We start from the raw sequence: 17,621 nt of genomic DNA on the forward strand, positions 1-17,621 counted from the left end.
TCACTCTTTGTCCCGCAGCCGTGGCCTCAGCACTGCGCTGCGCGGGGAGGGGCGGAAAGAGGGAGGGGTCTGACGCGTTAAGAGCCGAGCTCGCGCGGCCTCCCCGTAGGCGAGTGGGGGCTGGCCGACAGCTGGCCAAACTAAACCTCACTCGCAAAGCGCCTGAGGGGGCCGGAAGCGGAAGTCCGCCCTAGCTTCCGCGATGAGCTTGGTGCCAGAGCGCCCGGAAGCCAAGTCAGGGCTCCCGGAAGCGGCGCCCGCTCACGTTAGCGAGTCCTGTCAGGAGGCGGCTGCGACTGAGAGGCAGGAGTGGACCTCTTTCAGTGTGCGCTGGTCTACTGTTCGCGATGTCGCCTCCCAGCACCAGTTCGAGGACTCGGAGTCAGAGTCAAAATCGGCGTCCGAGGAGGAGGGGGAGGAAGAGGAGGATGAAGAGCTGGAGGAGGAGGAGCCCAGAGGAGTCTTTACTCACTGTGAGCTCTTCGGCCCGCAGGTGATCTGCACCTCCAGCTGGGTGTGCGCCTCCCCTGACTGGGATGAGGGCGAGCCAAGGTTTCTCTGGGACTGGCGCGTGGTGGGAGAGGGGACGGCGGGACGGAGGTTGGCACTGGGGGAGGCCCTGACACGTGGAAGTCCTCTTTCCGTCAAAAGAGGGCAGTGGCATTCACCTTGTTGCGAGGATGACAAAATATAAAGTATGAAGATCCCCAACACACATAATAAGACTCGCTCCTCCCATGGCACAAGCTATATGCTCAAGAACTGTGTGCCATTATTGTATTTTGCGTGTCCTTTGAAACCAAGGGACAGGTGCCTCTCTGGGTTCTGCTTTTAACATTAAGATTAGTAAGTGCCTTGCCCCATAGGCATGGACCTTTGAAATGTGGCTAGTCGGAATTACGATGTGTTGTGATCTAAAATACACCCACGATTTAGTACAAAAAAGAGTAAAATAGCTCTATTTTTTTATGTCGATGTTAGATTGATAGTATTTTGCATATGTTGGGTCAAATAAAGTGTATTATTAAAATTAACCTGTGTCATTTTACTTTTTAAATGTGGCTACTAGACAAATTGAAATTATATGTGTGGAGTCAGGCAGCCTTGATGGAATCCCCATTTCAGGGTTTATTTGCCTTAGGTCAGACTTGAGAGAACTAAATCAGTAAAGCCCTTTGAAGGAGAGGGCTTTTTATATGTTTGGTGTTGTCTTCATTAGGTAAGTTGCTATCTCTGAGCTGCATTTTTTTTTTTATCTGTAAAATGTGAAGGTAATACAGCTTACCTCATAGAATTTATGAGAATCCAGTGTGATGATGCAGATAAAAGCATGTAGCTCTGATAACCCTTAAGTGATATATTCTGTTTGACAGTTGTATTTTGTATTGCCATTTTATGGATGGAGAAACGAAGACCCAGAGAGGGACAGAGGCCTCATATGAAAGGTTTTGTCTGAGCTCTCTGCAGAAGAAGTTGGTGTGTTTAACAACTAGCAATACACCAGCAGCCCTGATATAAAACTTGCCTCCCCCATAGGGTGTGCTCTCTTGGATGGGTGGAAGTGGATCCTCACAAAACATTTTTCACAGTTTGAAAACCTTGAAAGTCATTGCAATGGGTCTTGAATATTTTTTTAGCTATTGACACTTAAAATTGGGAAATTTCACATGCAAATCTGGATTTCCAGCTTTTCTTGAAAAAGTAGGTGTGCTGACCACAGTGGTTCCACTTACATTCCTATCAACAAGTAGGTGGAGGTGAAGATACTCTGTCCCAGATGGCCTCAATCCTCACCACTCTTTTTGTCTGTTTGTAAACAGAATGCTGTTTACATTTACTATTTTTTCTTTTAAATTACTTTTGCTCTCAGGATGTGGTTTTCCTTAGAGCTGATATTTTTATTTCCAGAGGTGGAAAATGGGTCTAGAGTTTGCTATACCAACTAGTTTCAAACCTTTACTTACTCTCCCTTGCCTCTTGGCATTTTTGGTTCAGTGCCCTGAGTGAACCAATAGTCCTATTCCCTGGGTAGTAGCAGGCAGTCAGAAACCCAGGTTTAAGGGAGCACATCAAACCTTGCTGCAAGGATGAAGGGTCATGGAAGAATTCACTGGGGAGGAGAACTTCAAGATGATACTCAAGAAAAAGGGTAGATCTAGGGGCAGTCCAGGTAAAAGGCATTGCCTGTGCCAAGGCACAGACTGAATGGGAACGAAACTGCAGATTACTCCGAGGGGAGTGGCCAGGGTCTGGGAAAGGGATGAAAGCTGAGGTTGGAAGGTCATTTGGAGGTTAAATCATAGACTGTCTAGAATTTCATGTTGAAAGTTTTATCGTTCTGTCAAGGAAGGGAATGAACTCTTGTCCATGGAATCACAGAATGTTAGCTCTCTAGTCCATTTCTTGCATCCCGATTAGAATCGTGGAGTATTAGAAATGGAGAGATCTTGGAGATCTATTAGATCTATTAGAATTGTGGAATGTTACAATGAAAGAGCACATTGACATTAAATCCAAAAGTTAGATGCAGTTATTCTAAACTCTATGGGTGAGCAAACCCCCAGAATCTAAAAAAAAAAAAAGGTTAAAATACATCTTCTGAAATTATCCTACATACTTATGCATATGATTTCAGGTGATTTCCAGGTGTCCTTGAACCCACCCACAGGACCCAGGTTAAGTTTAAAATATATTCATATGTATTCCATTCTCCCGAATTTTGCAGGTTAAGAAGTCAGCACAACAAGAGGAAATGGATTGGTCCAAACTAAAATACCTAGTAAGTGGTTCCATGAGGACAGAATTCTTTTCACTTGTAGTCCAGTGTTCTTAACATATTAGGCCTTCTCATTAGCACTAGGTTGGGAGCTTTCTTGGGAAGGGATTATAGATCATGTATCTCCTATCATTTAGCTTCCAACACAAGGCCTGATTTCCAGCTGGACTCTGAGTAAATATTGAATCAAGGAAAAGAGGAAAAGTAGTGGGTTTCATCTATGAAGGGGAGCACTAATATGATTCCCATACTCTTTTCAGAGACGGGTGTCTTTTAATGACATATTGTTGGGGGTTGCAGTATAGAAAGAAGCCTAGATATAAAGGCTTTTTATTTGGAAAAAATTATGGCTTCATAGGAAGTTGCAAAAATAGTACAGAGAGGTCTCATGAACACTTCACCCAGTCTTCCCCAGTGGTGACATCTTGCACAATCATAGTACCCTATCAACACCAGGAAATTGATGATGCAATCTAAAGAGTTTATTCAGAAGTGCTTAATTGTGTATATGTATAGGCCCATGAAATTTTATTAAATGTAGATTCATGCACCTGTGCCACAATCAGTATCCAGAAATGTTTGGTAACCGCTAAGTTCCTGTAACTGAACTAAAGTGAGTTTAAACCTTGGGAGATCACAGGTAGAAACTATACCACATAGAGTGCTCTCACAATGTAAACTATGTTTGTAGCAATAAGGAGATCACAGGTAATAACTTCCAAAGCTGTGACTCTTTGAGCAAGGGTGAATGGATTCCTTTTTTTAGGGTTAGGATGACTATTTAGATAGGAGAGCCTTGTCATCAAGATGGCACAAAGTTATGTGTGCGCTTTAAGGGAAACATGCCTATACATGAATTGTGTATTATGTAAATGAGGTTTGCTCCTCTTTGAGTGGAGATTTTTGTATTATAGTGAGATAAAGGTAACAGTTGATCACTCCAGGGCCCATCTGCACATGTGTTGGTCAGGGGTTAAGTTCAAACTGATCTGGGTGGTCTGGGCCAGCTGTAGCATTTTGTCCAGGCAGTCCTTACTGCTTGAGGGTTTTCAGTTTCCATCACAGGATGCTCTGCCTTTGGGTCTTTTGCCAGAGTTAAAGAGATAAGCTGGAAAGAAGAGCTTAAAGAAAAATGTGGAACAGAGTTTGGTGAGTTCAAGTAGGTAGGCAGCAAAGGTCAGGTCTTGAGGTCTAGTTCTGACAGTCCCTCATGCTACCACTTTATAATTACACCCTTCCCTCTCCCCTACCCCCCATCTCTAGCCACAGGCAACACTAATCTGTTCATCTCTTTAATTTTGTCATTTCAAAGATGTTATATAAATAGAGTCATAGAGTGTGTAACCATTTGGGACTGGCTTTCTGCACTTAGAATAATTCCCTAGATATTCATCTAGCTTGTTTTATATGTTTCATAGTTTATTTATTTTTATTACTGAATAATAAGCCATGGTGTGGATGTACCATGGTTTGCTTAGCCAGTCGCTGGTTGAGACATTTAAGTTATTTCCAGTTCGGGGCTATTCCAAAGTGAAGCTGCTATGAATTCTTTTATCATATGGCCTTAAGTAAGTCAAACCCTTTACGAGCCTGGGGGTAGTAACTACCACACAGAATGACTCTGAGGAGTCAAAGAGAAAATATGTGTAAAGGAACTGGTAGCAGATCTGGTATTATTTAGATATTCTTTAATTTCATACATCAGTGTTTTATTGTTTTCAGCATACAGAATCTTCATGTATTACCTTTATACCTAAGTATTTCATGTTTTTAGTGCTACTAAAATGTTTTAAAATTTTCAGTTTCTAATTGTTCAGTATTATATAGAAATACAAATTGATTTTTGTCTAATGACTTGTATCCTATGGCTTCATTTAACCAAGAAACTCACCCCCACTGGGGCTTTTTTTTTTTTTTTTTCATTTTTACGATCTACCCCCCACCCCATTACACTTGCCATTATTTACTTGTAAGAGTCCCAAGTGTTGTTTTATCCAAAGTTTTGGTTACAGTGGACAGAGGAGAATGCCTGTAGTGGGTTACTGCATCCTGGTTGCCACTGGAATTCATTATTTTTTCTGATGCCCAAATTACCCTGTATTTGACCAGTAAGAATCCCTTCAGGCTGATTTCTTTTTTTTTTTTTTTTTTTAAGGTTTTACTTATTTTTTTGATAGAGATCACAAGTAGGCAGAGAGGCAGGCAGAGAGGGAGGGAAGCAGCTCTCTGCTCAGCAGGGAGCCTGATGCAGGGCTCAATACCAGGACCCTGAGATCATGACCTGAACCGAAGGCAGAGGATTAACCCACTGAGCCACCCAAGTGCTCCTTCTATGTCGTTTTGACACATCCCCATCATTTTTTTGGAAAATTTCCATACTTTCCAGCACATCTTGTACCTTCCCTAACCCACTCTTTTTTTTTTTTTTTTTTAAGATTTTATTTATTTATTTGACAGAGAGAAATCACAAGTAGATGGAGAGGCAGGCAGAGAGAGAGAGAGAGAGGGAAGCAGGCTCCCCGCCGAGCAGAGAGCCCGATGCGGGACTCGATCTCAGGACCCTGAGATCATGACCTGAGCCGAAGGCAGCGGCTTAACCCACTGAGCCACCCAGGCGCCCAGATTTTATTTATTGACAGAGAGAAATCACAAGTAGATGGAGAGGCAGGCAGGGGGGGGGGGGGGGAAGCAGGCTCCCCGCTGAGCAGAGAGCCCGATGCGGGACTCGATCCGAGGACCCTGAGATCATGACCTGAGCCGAAGGCAGCGGCTTAACCCACTGAGCCACCCAGGCGCCCCTAACCCAGCTCTTTTAATCAGCCATTTCTCCAAGAAACCCTTGTTCTTTTATTGGAGAATGGTGTTTAGAAACTAAGATTTGGGGGGGGGGGGGAGAAGAAGAAAGAGAGAAAGAGAAAGAAAGGAAGAAAAACCAAGATTTGGACACTGGGTTTGTTCATTGCTGTTGGGATAATCGCTGCTCCTAGGCTCCCTCATGAACAGAGTGAGGAAAAGTACCAGGAAAGTTAATAAACGAAACCTCAACTAAAGTTGGACTTGGGAAGGCTTGTAGGGAGAGCTTTCACACAACCACCTGTGGCCAGTTACCCCAAACAGGAGGAGAGGTACCTTGCATCTCCAACAGGAAGGGGTTACAACTTCACTACTCTAGCAGAAGGAAGATATTCTTCTGGCCCAGCAACAAGCCCAGCCAATGGAAAGTGCTGTGGTTGGTTCATCCAATGAGAAGCCATCATCTTGAACTCTTACTTTCTTCTAATGACCTTCATGTTTCCTTTGCTAGGGACTTGCTTGTCTCACACTCCTCTCTATGAAAGCTATTTCGCATAATTCTTCAGAGATTCTCTGCTGACTAGAGTAAGTGTTCCATGATTTAGGAATTGTTTGATAAAGCCAATTAGATGTTCAAATTTCCTCAGTTGAATTTTTGTCATTTTAACTATATATATTTATATGCCTATTTCTATATCAGTGTATATATATATTAAAATCCATGTGTTCACACCAACATCTTCAACTCAAGTTCAACACCATAGGTTTTATTCTAGTTTTCTCCCTTTCCATACATTTAATTCTCTTTCTCAACAGAGAGAAACTGGCTCTCATGATCTTCTTCTCCTGTTGTTTCCATCTCCCATCCTCCTTACCCTGCCCAGTGCTCCATCACTATCTACTTGCCAACCACAGCCTCCATCATCCCCAAGCAGATGCCTACCATGGCTGGTCGCACCTAATGGCTTCTAGACAATCATTTAAGCATGGAGGGGGAAGGAGAACATTGTGTTTTTTGTTTTTTAAACTTAAACATTTTGCTAAAATATACAAAAAATTTACTGTTTTAACCATCTTTAAGTATATAGTTCAATGGCATTAAGTATATTCACATTGTCCTGTAACCATCACTACCATCTGTTGCCAGCAAATTTTCATCTTCCCCAGCTGCTGAAGCTCTGTACTGAGATAATAACTCCCCATTCACTCCTCTTCCCAGCCCACAGTAACCACCAATCTATTGTCTGTCTCTATGAATATGACTCTTGTAGAAACCTCATATAAATGGAATTCTATAATATTTGTCCTTTTTTGTCTGACTTGTTTCCAAGTTCCAATGTTTCCAAGTTTCCTCAATATTATAGCATGTATCAGAATGTCCTTCCTTTTTAAGGCTAATATTCCATTATATATGTAGCACATTTTGCTTATTTATTTGTCAATGACCATTTGGGTTTTTCTGCCTTTTAACTATGGTAAATAATACTGCTATGAACATTGGGATACACATATCTTTTTGAGCCTGTGCTATTAATTCCTCCAAATATATACCCAGAAGTAGAACTGGGTACTTTATAATCCTTTTGTCATTTTCTCCTTTCACTTACTTCTATTTAATTGCAACCCTGCTAGTTTCTAGAATTCAATGAACCTGTTTTTATTGTGTGCTCTACAAGTAGCTGCATTGCTTATTGCACTGCACTAATTTTGTTAATTTACTTAAGCATTGATGCATTTAGGGGCGCCTGGCTGGCTCAGTCAGTAGAGCATGTGACACATATCTTGGGGTCATGAGTTCAAGCCCTACATTAAGGATAAAGTTTACTTAAATTAAAAAAATTAAAAATTGATGCATTCATTTTAACAAGTGATATATATATATTACCTGTTCATATATATATTTATACATATATATATATATATATATATGCCTAGTATAAAATTCAAAAGTCAAAAAAGAGTAATCTTTATACTCCTTTTCTCATCCTTTCTCTCCAGTTTTAATTATTACTGGTAGTTTCCTTTTTATCTTTAAATAGGCTTATACATCTTTTTCTTGGTTTATCAGGTTTAAAATGTGTTTTAAAATTTACAGCTATAGGGGAGCCTGGCTGGCTCAGTTGGTAGAGCATGCAACTCTAGATCTTGGGGTTGTAAGTTTGAGCTCTATGTTGGGTATAGAGATTACTTAAAAATAAATATTTTAAAGATTTATTTATTTGAGAGTGAGCGAGAGAGAGAGAGAGAGAGAGAGAGAGCACATTTGTAGGGAGGGGCAGAGGGAAGGGGAGAAGCAGACTCTCCCCCTGAGCAGGGCTTAATCCCAAAACCCTGGGATCATGACCCAAACCAAATGCAGATGCTTAACCTACTGAGCCATCCAGGCACCCCCTTAAAACTAAAATCTAAAAAAAAAAAAAATTTACATCTCTATAAGTTGAAGAACCCCATGTACTTAACCTACTCCCTTTTCCTCTGTATTTCCATACCTTTTACTTATTTTTTTTTTAAGATTTTATTTATTTATTTGACCAACAGAGATCACAAGTAGGCAGAGAGGCAGGCAGAGAGAGAGGAGGAAGCCAGCTCCCTGCTGAGCAGAGCACCTGATGTGAGGCTGGATCCTAGAACCCAAAGGCAGAGGCTTTAACCCACTGAGCCACCCAGGCGCCCTTCCATACCTTTTAATAATAGTATTTCTTCATTCCTTTTTACGTGTTCATTGACAACTCCCTCACTTGCTTTTTGCAGTCCTGGCCTCTGTATTCAGCAAGGCTACCTTTTTGATGTTTCTGAAATGAAATAAATAAAAATAAATGTTCGGACATTTTTTTTTTGTTTGTTTAAAAAAAAAAAAAAACCACACCCACTTCCTTCCTGAGCTCTGCCAATGCCCATCTCCTCCAGTTGCTTCATCATCTTTTTCAACTATTGCATCTTGCTTTGAACTCGTTTTGAAATGTATTAAGCCCTTTGAGTTCTTTGTGGTTCCTGATTATCATCTGTTTCATGTTAATTTTTTTTTTTTTTCTGTGAGTGCCTTTCATCTGCCATTTGTTTTTCTTGTTCCCTGCCCCCTCCTTCTTCACTTTTCTGTAATATATGGGTCTGGTGCTATTTATTTTTTTATTATAAGTCTCCTTTAAATGAAGTGAGTTCTTTCTGGACCAGCTGTTTGTTGGAGGTGTGCATGGGGAAGGGACTAGAGTAGAATTCCAGGCTGGCAGGAAGTCTCTTAGGGTCATCAGCAAAGCTTGACCTTCTGACAAAGGTTTTGTGTGAGTGAACAAGATGGAGCTTGGCAGCTGCAGGGCTCTAAAGCATGGCAGTCGGTCACTTCTTTTTTTTTTTTAAAAAAAAGATTTTATTTATTTATTTGACAGACAGATATCACAAGTAGGCAGAGAGGCAGGCAGAGAGAGAGGGGGAAGCAGGCTCCCTGCTGAGAAGAAAGCTCGATGTGGGGCTCTGGGATCATGACCTGAGCCGAAGGCAGAGGCTTTAACCCACTGAGCCACCCAGGTGCCCCACAACTTCACTTCTTGCTGTACCCCCTGGGTATCTCATATTGCAGCCACATCTCGTGCTTTCTGATCAGGCCCTGCCCTTTCTTCACTTATCTTTATAGTTTTATTTTAGTGCGACTTTCTCTTATGGCTATAGTTTCCATCCCCTCAATATCGTGAACAGAGACCGTGAGCAGAGACGGTGTCTTCACCTTTCAAGCTTTGCATCTAGTTGAAGCTCTATAAATGTCTGTTGCATAACTCTTATAATTAGCAAAACAATAAGGATCTTATCTTGAAATTATTTGGGGCCCCAGGGTGCCTCAGTTGGTTAAGTGTCTGACTCTTTTTTTTTTTTTAAAGATTTTATTTATTTGACAGACAGAGATCAATAGGCAGAGAGATCTCAGCAGACTCCCCGGTCAGAGAGCCCGATGTGGGGCTCAATCCCAGAACCCTGAGATCATGACCTGAGCCGAAGGCAGCGGCTTAACCCACTGAGCCACCCAGGTGCCCCAAGTGTCTGACTCTTGATTTCAGCTCAGGTCATGATCTCAGGGTCCTGGGATTGATCCCCACCTTAGACTTTGTGCTCAGCGGGGAGTCTGCTTAAGATTCTTTCTCTCTGCCTCTGCCCCTTCCCCTGCTCAAGCTTTCTCTCAAATAAATAAATAAATAAATAAATAAATCCTTTAAAAAAGAAAGGAAATTATTTGTGGAATTGACTCTAACTCAGTTTAAAAAGAGGAAAGTGAGGCCCAGTGTGCTTAAGTAATTTACCCAAGATCACATAAGAATAGGGCCAATGCCCTTTCTGACATTCTATTCTACAACAGTTCAATCGTAAGATTAGAAACTAGGACAGAGGGGCATCTGGGTGGCTCAGTTGTTAAGTGTCTGCCTTTGGCTCAGGTCATGGCCCCAGGGTCCTGGGATGGAGCCCTGCATTGGGCTCCCTGATCAGCAGAAAGCCTGCTTCTTCCTCTCCCGCTCCCCATGTGTGTGTTCTGTCAAATAAATAAAATCTTAAAAGAAAAAAAAAGAAAAGAAAAGAAACTGGGATAGCAATGACACTTCCTTAATTAAAAAAAATTTTTTTTATTTAATTATTTGTGGGAGAACGAGCACGAATGGGGGGAGACGCAGAGGGAGAGGGAAAATTAGACTCTCCATTGAGCAGGGAACCCAACACAGGACTCAATCCCAGGACCCTAGGATCATGAGTTGAATGCAGACACTTAACCAAATCACGCAGGTGCCCAACATTTCCTTAATTTCTAGAGCTGACTTTAATGTTTGTACTGTGTCCCCACCTGCCTCCTACTAGACAATTTAGATGTCTTCAGGTAAATTGAGGTCCAATTCAGTAATTTTGAGGGGATGTAATTTCAGACTGATTGATTCATCTTAGGCCAGTTCAGAGTTCTCCAAACTTCCTGCCTCTTTCTCCCTAACACTGATCCAGTTCCTCCAGAAATTATACAATCACTGCTGGCAAGAGGGGAGATGAGAAGTGTCTAATTTCAGTGTCTCATCAGGGTCTTGGCCCTACTTACTGGCATCATCCAATGACCCTTGTTGGTCTGGGTCCTCTTCATGTCACTTGCATCTCAGGCAGCTCAGAGGACTGATTGGATACCTCCCTGTCTATAGCCACCTCCTGCTATCTTTCTTGCCTTCCCCATCCCCAGTAGTTTGTTTCAGAAAGCCCCTAAACTTTTGTATTTCCTTCCTTAAACCTGGTCTGTGGTAGAGGAGGCAAAAAATCCACACTGCTTCTCTCTTTTTCTCTCTGAAACTTTTTTATTCTGTTTCTCCCTGAGTTCTTTGCGATTTTTTCTCTAAGCAAGAGGAGGAAAAAAACCCAATTCTGTCTCTTCTCATCTCTGTAAGTGGTCATTGTCTCACTCTAGGAGTGGTGGCCTTTGAATTTAGTAATTCAGAGCTTGAGTCTTCCTGGCTGTCAGGCTGTCTTCACTGTGTTCAGTGTCCTTCCGTTTGGCTATCAGTTGGGAGAAGGTTGGCGATAGGCCTAGCTGGATAGGAATGGCCAATCAGGCAATACTTGAGGTCATAGTTTTTTTTTAAAGATTCTCATATAGGGGGCACCTGCATGACCTCTGCCTTCAGCTCAGGTCATGATTCCAGGGTCCTGGGATCAAGCCCCGCATCAGGCTCTCTGCTCAGCAGGAAGCCTGCTTCTCCCTCTCTCTGTCTCTGCCTGCCTTTCTGCCTACTTGTAATCTCTGTCAAATAAATAAATAAAATCTTAAAAAAAAAAAAAAGATTCTCATATAAAAGCAAATTCCGATCATTAGCTGCCATCTTTAATCTAGTAGACAGCAGTACTTTGTTTTTTTTTTTTTTGTTTTTAAAGATTTTATTTATTTATTTGACAGAGATCACAAGTAGGTAGAAAGGCAGGCAGAGAGAGAGGAAGGGAAGCAGGCTCCCTGTTGAGCAGAAAACCGGATGTGGGGCTTGATCTCAGGACCCTGGAATCATGACCTGAGCCGAAGCAGAGGCTTTAACCCATTGAGCCACCCAGGCACCCCAGACAGCAGTACTTTAAATCCTATATTCTCTACTTTTGGAAGGACCTCAGGGTCACTGAGTTCTAGTCACTGAGTTCCTTTTAACATTTGGCACCCCATTTAGCTGAGGACTTCTGATTTTCCAAGTGTTCCTGATTTGCTGATTTGCCAACATTTATAGGACAGCGTCATGTACCCACACTGGAGGGTCTCCAAGTTCTAAGCGTTGGAGAGCCTCCTAGGCTGAGGTGTTGGGTGCGCCTGTTCTGAACCCAGAAGCTCCTCCTTTAAGATGGCCTCACAACTGGCAATCAGTTAGCTACTTGGCCTCATTCTTTTTTTTTTTTTTTTTAAGATTCTTATTTGACAGAGTAGTGGAGGCAGGGTGAGAAAAGCAGGCTCCCTGCTGAGCAGAGAGCCTGATGCGGGACTCGATCCCAGGACCCTGAGATCATGACCTGAGCCGAAGGCAGCGGCTTAACCCACTGAGCCACCCAGGCGCCCTGGAGCCTCATTCTTATGTATGGAGTGGGTGTGAGAACACTTACCTTGTGGTAGTTGTGAGGATTAACTAAGATCATGCCTTTGGGTGCTCAATGAATGTTAGACTCCCAGATTGTAATTCCTTCTCACTGCCTTCTCTTCCAGAATCCTCCATTGTGATATAAGGAGATTCTGAGAATGACAGTTTCTCAGAACAAAGCTTCCAGAAGTTATTGGTGAGGAGTGGAGAGAAACTCCTACCTTGCCACCAAGGGAAGCTATTTGTTTCTAATATAAGTAGATTGTTTGGGAAGGATCTGTGGTCCTACCCTTGAAAGGCAAAGGGGCTAGTTGTGCCATTTGCCAGTCAGGAACCATGAGGAGATATATGGTGTCTTATACGTGGCAAATCTTGAAGAAGGAACTGGTGAGGAGTGTCAAGGGTTCTGAGGGAAGAGTGGTATTTTGAGGAATGGAGGGGCAGGTGTAAGAGAAGGCCTACTCTGTATCTTCTGGATTCATGGCATGACACAAAGAATAGAGTCCAAGTTAGGCTTCAGAAAGACTGAATTCTGACCTGTTCTTTGTAGATGGCTGTCCCCTTGACACTGGCATGTCATAGGCTATACTCTGAGCCCCTAAGAACTCCTCTGTACCCATCCTTCCTGCTGTTATGAGATCCAGAGCGAATAAGGCCTGGCAGCAGGATAGAGTGATAGGTTGAGCCTGTGGATCCTGGAGCCAGCCAGCCTGGGTTCAAATCCCCATCACCTATTAGTCATATGACTAATATTAGTATGAGTCAAGTTACTTCATTTGCTGTGCCTATTTTCCCTTCTGTAAAGGGTGACAGATGACAGTATTAGTATCTATTGCATTGATTTATTGTTGAGGATGAAATAAGTTGATATATCAAAAGGGCTTAGAATAGTGCCTGGTGGAAAATTGGTATTTAATAAGTATTAATTTTATTAATAAAACCCATCCCCATATTTCCTTCAGATACAAATGTTTTTAAAGAAAGTGTTACAGGTACTGGTGAAGCTCCTCATCATCCCATTCCCTTCTTCCTCACTGGGGACCACTTTCCTGAGGTTGATGTGTAGCCTTCCTATCTAGATTTTAAAAATTTATTACATAAGTATGTATTTATAAGCAACATAGTATATAGCACATTTTTAAAAAATGGTGTCCTAAATGGCATCCTTTTTCAACCTTTTTTCCATTCAAAATTGTGTGAGCTTTACCCACACTGACATGTGGCGCTCTAGGACTATGTTCAGTCCTGGGACTGTACGGTAATGTGTTAATACCTTCCCCTATTGATGGACACTTCACTTGTTTTCAGTGTCCGTGGGATATGTCTCCCATTCCCCGAATCCGGTAAGTGTAAAATGGTATCTTGTTGTTGCTTTAATTTACATTTCCATGATCTCTAGTGATGTTCAGAATCTTTTCATTATTTATAGGAGATTTGGATTTTCCCTTTGAATTACCTGTTCTTATCTTTTGCTCATTTTTCCTTTAGGGTTATTTGTAATTTTTTCTTTGATTTGTAGAATTTTTAAAATTTAAAAAAGCAGTTTTGGATGGTAGTTTTTCAGTAATACTTACTCTTTGTCATTTTGGATAGGAATCCTTTGTTGATTCTGTACATAGCAAATGTATTCTTCCAGTCTTCAGTTTGTTTTTTCATTTTCTTTTTGACCTCCTGATTAACAAAAGTTAACGAAAGTTTTTAGCTTTTGAATTTGTTTCCTTATGGAGATTCTCAAACACAGAAGTTGAAATATAATGATCACTCCTTAGATCTAACAGTCAGCATTTTGCCATATTGGCTTTACTTATTTGTGTGTGTTTGTGGAATCATTTGAGAGTAAGTTCCTTTTTTTTTTTTCAAAGATTTTTTTATTTGAGAGAGAGAGAGCATGAGAGCACAGACAGGGGAGAGGGAGAAGCAGGCTCACTGCTGAGCAGAGAGCCTGATGTGACGCTCAATCCCAGGACCCTGAGATCATGACCTGAGCCGCAGATACTTGACTGAGTCACCCAGGCACCACTAAGTTGCATTTTTTATGACACTTCTTAAAAATAAGGACATAATTACAACATCACTATAATATTAAGAAAACCAACACTAATATCCCTAATATCATCTAATCTCCAGGCATATCCAATTTCCTTATTTGTCCCTAAATAATGGCTTTTACAGCTTGTTATTATGAATCAGGATCCAAAGGTTCATACTTTGCATTTATTTGTATGTCTCTTAAGAAACTGGGTTAGTTGACTTGTAGATTGTTTCACATTCTGGATTTGTCTCTTTGGTGTTGAACTTGTTTTCCTATCCCCTGTATTTACTTGGCAGGCAGAGGGTGACTGCCCTTACTGCCAAATTCATGCTGGGAAACAGAGTCTGATTTGTTCTCAGTTCCAAGTCCAAATTCCCAGGCTCAAAGGTTGCCTGGGATCAGATGGCCTAGCTTGGACGAGTGGTTTTATTAGTTTCCTATTGCAGCTATAACATATCACACAATCTCTTGGCTTAAGATGAATGATATTATCTTTTTAAAAAAATTTTTATTTATTTATTTGACAGAGATCACAAGGAGGCAGAGAGGCAGGCAGAGAGAGAGGAGGAAGCAGGCTCCCTGCTGAGCAGAGAGCCCGATGCGTGGGGCTCCATCCCAGGACCCTAAAATCATGACCTGAGCTGAAGGCAAAGGCTTTAACCCACTGAGCCGCCCAGGTGTCCCCGAATGATATTATCTTATGTAGGCTAGAAGTCTGGCATGGGTCTCCCTGGGCTAAAGTCCAGGTGTCAGAATCACCACTTTCCTTTCTTGATGGTTTAGGGAAGAATCTCATTTCCTGGACTTCTCTAGCTTCTGGAGACCACTCACATCCCTTGGTTCATGGCCCCCTTCTTCTTTCTTCAAAGGCAGCAATGCTTGCCGAGCAAAGGCTTGCATCTGCTTGACTTTTCTTCCCTCAGATCCATCTGATTCCAAAATCCAGGCTCTTTCCATCACCCCTTGCTGCCTGCTGTCTCTTGTGCTGTTTCCTGGACTGAAGTGAAGGACTTGTTATTTAACTAGAACTGGGCTGGAGGATGTTTTTCCAACCAGCTCCTGGGGAGGGAGGTTTGTAGCGGAGTTGCCAGTTTCTGTGGCATAAATACTCCCAGCTGTGGACATTTTCAGGCTACCAACATGATTTCAACAGGCTTGAAGACTTCCTGAAAATGTTACCATTGCTCGAGCATACCCCTGCATTTAATCCTATCCCATTTCACCTTGTCAGCGCCATCCAGCCTGCGGGTGGCTATTGAAAACAGGTGGTTTCTACTGATCTAATTTGTTTTGTTTCCACAGGGGCTGTACCAGCTCACCATGGATATCATTATGATGATCCGAGTGTGTAAAATGTTCCGCCAGGGCCTCAGGGGATTCCGGGAATATCAGATCGTGGAGACTGCTCACAGAAAGCACCCTATCTTTTCCTTCTGGGATGTAAGCAGCTGGCCTTAGCAGGATTGGGAGGGTTTAAGAGGGTCCAGTAAATAGCACCTCACTTCCCAGACTGAACCAAACAGAGAGAAGACAAGGGGTAAAGCAGGTGGGAAACCCAACTGTCACTTTTGTGAATGATGAGACTTTATTGGAGAAGGTGATTTTATTGAAGACTTTATTGGAGAAGATCATCAAGTGAGAGGATGACCTAAGACTAAACTTCAGAATTGGATAGCCTTATGTGCCCAGTCATGGGCAGTGCTGGACCATGGCAGACTTCTACTACAGGAGCGGGGCCTCCTGCCCTAAACTCACAGCAGAGGAGAGCAGAGCAGAATGTGGGCTCAGAGGGATGGAGATGGAATGATCTCACCCAGTTTTTCCAGATTCACCAAGGAGTTTAAGTTACTCCTTCTGTATGTGGAAGGAGAGGGACTAGTAGTGTTCTAAAAGCACAACTCCCTCCATGTGTAAAGAAACACAAGGAGAAGGGAAGAAGCCATCTTCATTCTAACTGGGATCAAAAGAATCAGAAAAATCCAGAAGCCTCATTAGAGTCAGGGTTTTCTGAATGCCCACCACTGTTCATCTTCTCTACCTTCTTTCCTGTCCCCTCCATTTAAGCAAAGGAACACATGCAGGGCCCTGCTCACTCTGGAGGCCATGCTTCTAGATTTTCTAGAAGGTCCCCATTTCAAATTAAAAAATTTATCCCAGTGGTAGATCATACATACTTTTCAGCTCAGAAAAGTTGATCACCATTCTGCTAACCTGTTCTAGATCCCCAAAGATATCTTCATTACTATTCAGGGCCCCAAAGTTTCTCCCAATCTCTGGACGAACTCTTCCCATTTTCCTGTCGTGCACAGAGTGACTAGCCCTGCCTCCCAAATGCACCCAGGGATTCACTCCAGGAAATTGTCCTAAATGGTGGTGGTGATGGGTGAAAGAGAGGCCATCTTGGATTGGTCTCTGAAGGACCAGCAGGTGTAACTGTGTGTGTGTGTGTGGCTGAGTTTAAGGTATAGCAGGGAGTAGGGGCCTGTGGGTCTGCAGAAAAGAAGAACGTGTCCCATCTGAAGATATTCAAATTCATATATTTTAAAGACATTATGCTGACCAAACCAAATGAATCTACAGACAGATTCTGCCCTGTGGTTGGACCATCAGTTGGGAAGGGATGGAATGGAAGAATTGGAACTGGGAACCAAGGTTCGCTGTCAGGAAGGACATTCTGACTCAGGGCCTCATCATGAAGTTGTAAAGCAATGGGCCAAGGGGGCCAGGAGTTTTTGGTTACCAGAACACGTGGGCTGGTGCCTGAGCACTTGGAAACTGAAGACCCAGATCAGCCTTGTCATCAGGGGAGCATGAGGCTGAAACTTAATGACACTGGTTGGGCAGAGTAGACTTGAGCAGAGCAGAAGCCTCTTCAGGGCAGCCTCAGGGGGTCCTATGGCTGCTCGGCAGAGAGTTAGGGGGCCGGAGTGTGGGATTGGGTCAAGAGAGCCGCAGACCAGTTTTCATTAGAGCTTGTGAATCCAGATCTTTTCGAACACCATTGCTTTCTTTCATGGCCTCCTTGAGATGCATCACGCAGGCACATAAGCTATAAATGGGGCTCTGGGATGGGGAGGACCTGAGATATGTCTAGAGAGGTGGTTGGAAAAATCTTGGTTTCCCTCAGGTGGTGGTCAGGGCCTTATTTATGTCCCTCACCTTCCCCCTGCCTTCTCCTGCATATCATCCCCTCGCCCCCCGCCTCTTCCCCTACTCTTCCGACATCCCCCCTGCAACTGTTAGGCGATAGAATTGGATTAGTTCATCCTTAAGACATTTTACACTTCCTTCTTCTGGCCATACTCTAGAAGAGGACTGATAACTCAGTGTGTGGTCCTTGGGCAGGTTCCTTCACCCACCTCGAGTCCAAAAGGGGGCGCAGTAATACCTGCTCCGTCCTGAGGATGAAATGGAGTAAGGAAGGAAGATGAGCATGCCTGGTTCCTGACAGGCGCTT

At 42.8% G+C, this 17,621-nt stretch overlaps 1 protein-coding gene and 1 long non-coding RNA gene across 4 annotated transcripts in view; one reads left to right on the plus strand and one right to left on the minus strand.

The window, feature by feature from the left end:
- The first annotated feature begins 202 nt into the window (after positions 1-202).
- CNBD2 (cyclic nucleotide binding domain containing 2) overlaps positions 203-17,621 on the plus strand; it is a 55,596-nt gene continuing 38,177 nt past the window's right edge. The window contains exons 1-3 of one of the 3 annotated variants that reach the window (XM_013053343.2): positions 203-493; positions 2,726-2,779; positions 15,467-15,604. In XM_013053343.2, the coding sequence (XP_012908797.2) occupies positions 203-493; positions 2,726-2,779; positions 15,467-15,604 (483 nt within the window). Of the gene's footprint in view, positions 494-2,725; positions 2,780-12,161; positions 12,520-15,466; positions 15,605-17,621 lie in introns of those variants that run through there. The other 2 variants (XM_045084147.1, XM_004746513.3) reach the window with 2 other exon arrangements.
- LOC101683431 lies at positions 1,203-12,250 on the minus strand. Its single transcript, XR_199047.3, has 3 exons — positions 12,158-12,250; positions 8,251-8,361; positions 1,203-3,897 (listed from the first exon to the last, which is right to left on the minus strand). It is a non-coding gene; the product is annotated as an uncharacterized LOC101683431 (long non-coding RNA).

Source organism: Mustela putorius, unplaced genomic scaffold (assembly GCF_011764305.1).
Source record: "Mustela putorius furo isolate JIRA1106 unplaced genomic scaffold, ASM1176430v1.1 tig00000743_pilon_pilon_pilon, whole genome shotgun sequence".
In the NCBI taxonomy this organism is placed as follows: domain Eukaryota; kingdom Metazoa; phylum Chordata; class Mammalia; order Carnivora; family Mustelidae; genus Mustela; species Mustela putorius.